The sequence below is a fragment of the Cherax quadricarinatus genome, chromosome 13 (assembly GCF_038502225.1).
Source record: "Cherax quadricarinatus isolate ZL_2023a chromosome 13, ASM3850222v1, whole genome shotgun sequence".
NCBI lineage: Eukaryota > Metazoa > Arthropoda > Malacostraca > Decapoda > Parastacidae > Cherax > Cherax quadricarinatus.
In genome coordinates, this window is record NC_091304.1 from 33,252,942 (window position 1) to 33,259,067 (window position 6,126).

Genomic DNA, 6,126 nt, shown 5'->3' on the forward strand with positions numbered 1-6,126 from the left:
CAAGGGCCTGGTGGACTATGGTCCTGGTGGACCAAGGGCCTGGTGGACTATGGTCCTGGTGGACCAAGGGCCTGGTGGACTAGGGTCCTGGTGGACTACGGTCCTGGTGGACTACGGTCCTGGTGGACCAAGGGCCTGGTGGACTATGGTCCTGGTGGACCAAGGGCCTGGTGGACCACGGTCCTGGTGGACCAAGGGCCTGATGGACTAAGGTCCTGGTGAACCAAGGGCTTGGTGGACTACGATCCTGGTGGACTAGGTTCCTGGTGGACTATGGTCCTGGTGGACTATGGTCCTCGTGGACTACGGTCCTGGTGGACTACGGTCCTGGTGGACTACGGTCCTGGTGGACCAAGGGCCTGGGTCTTCTCCATCTGGTCACTCCGCAGTTTGGAGAAGAAAACTGGACGTCTTTTCGGTTCGTACTGGAACCATTATCTTCATAATGGTCTATTATAGACCATTATCTTCATAATGGTCTATTATAGACCATTATCTTCATAATGGTCTATTATAGACCATTATCTTCATAATGGTCTATTATAGACCATTATCTTCATAATGGTCTATTATAGACCATTATCTTCATAATGGTCTATTATAGACCATTATCTTCATAATGGTCTATTATAGACCATTATCTTCATAATGGTCTATTATAGACCATTATCTTCATAATGGTCTATTATAGACCATTATCTTCATAATGGTCTATTATAGACCATTATCTTCATAATGGTCTATTATAGACCATTATCTTCATAATGGTTCAAGATGGATGAAAATAACGTTTGAAGTTTCCTTTGGAAATTGTGTTATTTCTGTATGTGTTGAGATGAATGATGATAATTGTCGGTGGTACTGAGGTATCTCTCAGGGTACCAGAGGTATTAATGTTCTCTACCATCACTACTACCATTACTGCTACCACTACTACCCTCACTACTACCGCTACTACCCTCACTACTACCCTCACTACTACCACTACTACCATCACTACTACCACTACTACCCTCACTACTACCCTCACTACTACCACTACTACCATCACTACTACCACTACTACCATCACTACTACCCTCACTACTACCACTACTACCCTCACTACTACCACTACTACCCTCACTACTACCACTACTACCACTACTACCATCACTACTACCCTCACTACTACCACTACTACCCTCACTACTACCACTACTACCCTCACTACTACCACTACTACCCTCACTACTACCACTACTACCATCACTACTACCCTCACTACTACCACTACTACCCTCACTACTACCACTACTACCCTCACTACTACCACTACTACCATCACTACTACCACTACTACCATCACTACTACCCTCACTACTACCACTACTACCATCACTACTACCCTCACTACTACCACTACTACCCTCACTACTACCACTACTACCATCACTACTACCCTCACTACTACCACTACTACTATCACTACTACCCTCACTACTACCACTACTACCATCACTACTACCCTCACTACTACCACTACTACCACTACTACCATCACTACTACCATCACTACTGCCACTACTACCATCACTAGTACCCTCACTACTACCACTACTACCATCACTACTACCCTCACTACTACCACTACTACCCTCACTACTACTACTACTACCATCACTACTACTATCACTCTACCATCACTATTACTATCGCAATTACCATCGCTACTACTACCACCACTACCTTCACTACTACAACTTCTACTACCACTACTACCATCACTGTTACTATCACTACTACCATCACTACTACCATCACTACTACTACCACTACTACCATCACTACTACCATCAGTACCATCCTGGGAGGCTGACAATGACTCCATCCCCCACCCGTCCCTCCATCACTTGTCATTTCTGTCATTTACGCTCTCTTCATCACCCATCACCCCCGTCTTCACCATCACCGTCATCACCGTCTTCACCATCACTGTCATCACCGTCTTCACCATCACTGTCATCACCGTCTTCACCATCACCGTCATCACCATCATACTCACCACCATTACCCTCGTCACTTCCAACCGAATATTTACAAGTTTTACTTTCTATTTGTTATCACCTTGTGTTTCCCACTTGGTTCTTGCCTCACCTCACTATTCTCGCCTCATCTACCTTTTTATTCCAGTTTTTACCCTCGACATACCTTTCCCTATCCATGTTATTTCTTCTTTCCTCTTCTCATTCACTTTGTGCAGCAGAAGTTACAGTTTATATCGTAATTAGCGATAACTCACAGGACTTTACAGCTTTACATATAATAATAACAATAATAATAATAATAGTAATAATAATAATAATAATAATAAAAATAGTAATAATAATAATAATTGAGGTACCTTGTGGAAGTGACTCTGGTTTCACTGCCTCAACACCTGTATGTCTCCTATCCAGTTAAGAGGACACACCCTTCTGACGTCATCTCTTCTTTCAAGAGGGGGATTACCTTGATGCCGGCGAAAGGCTCTTGATCCTATGAATTGGAGATATTCCCCTTCTTTCATGATTCCCTACCCATTCCCTGTGTGTTTTATGACCCCCATAAGTTTAGAGCTTTCCACTGATAATTACAATACTAAGGTTAGGTTTTTCTCTCCCTCCTTCAGGACACAACGACGGGGCAGGACCTGCTGGATATCGTCTTCAGTCACCTCAACCTCATGGAGACAGCTTACTTCGGCCTCCGCTACCTCGACCCTTCCAACCAAACTGTAAGTCTTCCTTTATTCTTACCTTATTTTTAACGGCGAGCTGTAACAGCAATACACACACACACACACACACACACACACACACACACACACACACACACACACACACACACACACACACACACACACACACAAATGAAAGAGCTAAGCTTTATGTGGAGGCCCTAACAGACAACAACAGAGCCCAAGGAAAGCCGAGAAGGGAAAATGACAGGCCACTGAGCCCAAGTACATTAGCCAGTGAAACTGATGAAAGGAAACCTGCAGTGGAGGAAACCAAATTAAATGAGGGGATACACAGGGATATGCAGTGGGAGAATGAAAGGGTGAGGTCAGTCTTTGTGTATGGGCTCCAGGAAGTCGAAGGGGAAACATATGAAGCAAGAAAACAAGGGGAAAAAAAGCAATTGAAAGCATCATGAAAGCAATAGGAGAAGACGATATGACCCAGCTGGAAAATTTTCGGAGAATAGGGGGGTTTGTAAAAAAAAGAACCCGGCCAGTGAGAGTGACCTTCAAGGCAGAAGCGACTCGGACCAGGATCCTGCAGGAGAAAGCACGATTAAGGGACATGACGGCATACAGGAGGGTGTATCTCGACCGCGACAGAACACAAGAAGAAAGGCAGAAACTGAGAGAGATGATACAAAGGCGAAAGGAGGAAAGAGAGGGGATGGAGAAGACAGACAGGAGATCCCAGACCCAGGAAGAAGATCAAATACAGCCTCTCTCACAACTTCCTATAGAAGCCTCCCAACCAGGTCAACCCCAGTGCAACCAAACACTCTAAATCAAAACACCCATGCCACATCCATTGCCCCCACCCACTACATTACAAACTCCATCCCCACAGCAACAACCCGTAGTTCCTTACCAGGTCTCCCACTTCCCCAACCCCAATATACCTCCCAGACCACAGTCTTAGAAAAGAAGTTGAAGGTGTGGTATACAAATGCAGATGGAATAACAAACAAGTATGAGGAGTGGCACGAAAGAATCAAAGAGACATCCCCAGACATAATAGCACTCACAGAAACAAAACTCACCAGAATAATAACAGATTCAATCTTTCCATCCGGATATCAAATCCTCAGGAAAGACAGAGGGAGGAGAGGGGGAGGAGGAGTTGCACTGCTCATTAAAAACCAGTGGGGTTTTGAGAAAATGGAAGGAATGTATGGCACGGGCGAAAGGGACTACTTAGTAGGAACAATCCAGTCTGAGGGACATAAGGTGATAATTGCAGTAATGTACAACCCACCACAGAACTGCAGGAGGCCAAGAGAAGAATACGATGAGAGCAACAGAGCAATGATCGACACACTAGCCGTTGTGGCCAGGAGAGCACACATGGGGGGAGCAAAGTTACTAGTTATGGGTGATTTCAATCACAAGGAGATTGACTGGGAAAACCTGGAGCCCCATGGGGGTCCCGAAACATGGAGAGCCAAGATGATGGATGTGGTACTGGAAAACCTCATGCATCAACATGTTAGAGACACTACCAGAGAGAGAGGAGAGGATGAACCAGCAAGGTTGGACCTTGTATTCACCATGAGTAGTTCGGACATCGAGGGTATCATGTATGAAAGGCCCCTGGGAGCTAGGGATCATGTGGTTCTGTGCTTCGACTACATAGTTGAGCTCCAAGTGGAGAGAGTAGCAGGAATAGGCTGGGAAAAACCAAACTACAAAAGGGGGAACTACTCAGGCATGAGGAACTTCCTTCAAGACATTCAGTGGGAGAGGGAACTGACAGGAAAACCAGTACAAGAAATGATGGACTATGTGGCAACAAAATGCAAGGAGGCAGAGGAGAGGTTTGTTCCCAAGGGAAACATAAATAATGGGAAGAACAGAACGAGTCCTTGGTTCACCCAAAGGTGTAGGGAGGCAAAAACTAGGTGTACTAGAGAATGGAAAAGGTACAGAAGACAGAGAACTCAGGAAAATAAAGAAATCAGCCGAAGAGCCAGAAACGAATATGCACAGATAAGAAGGGAGGCTCAGAGACAGTATGAAAATGACATAGCATCAAAAGTAAAGACTGACCCGAAGCTGTTGTACAGCCACATCAGGAGGAAAACAGCAGTCAAGGACCAGGTAATCAGACTGAGGAAGGGTGATGGGGAATTCACAAGAAACGACCGAGAGGTATGTCAGGAGCTCAACACAAGATTTAAAGAGGTATTTACAGTGGAAACCAGTAGGACTCCAAGAAATCAGAACAGGGGGGCACACCAGCAAGTGCTGGATGAGGTACATATAACCAAGGAGGAGGTGGAGAAGCTGCTATGCGAACTTGACACCTCAAAGGCGGTGGGACCAGACAACATCTCTCCATGGGTCCTTAAAGAGGGAGCAGAAATATTGTGTGAGCCATTAACAAAGATCTTCAACACATCATTTGAAACTGGGCAACTCCCTGAGGTATGAAAAATGGCAAATGTAGTCCCAATTTTTTAAAAGGGAGACAGACATGAGGCACTAAACTACAGACCTGTATCACTAACGTGTATAGTATGCAAGATCATGGAGAAGATCATCAGGAGGAGAGTGGTGGGGCACCTGGAAAGAAACAAGTGTATAATTGACAACCAGCACGGTTTCAGGGAAGGAAAATCCTGTGTCACAAACCTACTAGAGTTTTATGACAAAGTGACAGAAGTAAGAGAAGAGAGAGAGGGGTGGATCGACTGCATATTTTTGGACTGCAAGAAGGCCTTCGACACAGTTCCTGTTACTGCAAAAGCTAGAGGACCAGGCACACATAACAGGAAAGGCACTGCAATGGATCAGAGAATATCTGACAGGGAGGCAACAACGAGTCATGGCACGCGACGAGGTGTCAGAGTGGGCGCCTGTGACAAGCGGGGTTCCACAGGGGTCAGTCCTAGGACCTGTGCTGTTCTTGGTATATGTGAACGACATAACGGAAGGGATAGACTCAGAAGTGCCCTTGTTTGCAGACGATGTGAAGTTAATGAGAAGAATCAAATCGGACGAGGATCAGGCAGGACTACAAAGAGACCTGGACAGGCTATAAGCCTGGTCCAGCAACTGGCTCCTTGAATTTAACCCTGCCAAATGCAAAGTCATAAAGATTGGGGAAGGGCAAAGAAGACCGCAGACACAATATAGTTTAGAGATCTAGGCCAAAGACTGCAAACCTCACTCAAGGAAAATATCTGGGGGTGAGTATAACACCGAGCATATCTCCTGAGGCGCACGTCAATCAGATAACTGCTGCAGCATACGGGCGCCTGGCAAACCTACGGATAGCGTTCCGATACCTCAGTAAGGATTCGTTTAAGACTCTGTATACCATCTACGTCAGGCCCATACTGGAGTATGCAGCACCAGTTTGGAAT

The 6,126-nt window shown here is 45.5% G+C and overlaps 1 protein-coding gene across 1 annotated transcript in view; it reads left to right on the forward strand.

Annotated features, from left to right (window-relative positions):
• The first annotated feature begins 289 nt into the window (after nucleotides 1–289).
• The window catches only part of LOC128688504 (uncharacterized), a 436,494-nt gene continuing 430,657 nt past the window's right edge, over nucleotides 290–6,126 (forward strand). Inside the window, exons 1-2 of the mRNA XM_070084744.1 lie at nucleotides 290–418; nucleotides 2,651–2,755. Coding sequence (XP_069940845.1) covers nucleotides 290–418; nucleotides 2,651–2,755 — 234 coding nt within the window. The remainder of the gene's footprint in view (nucleotides 419–2,650; nucleotides 2,756–6,126) is intronic.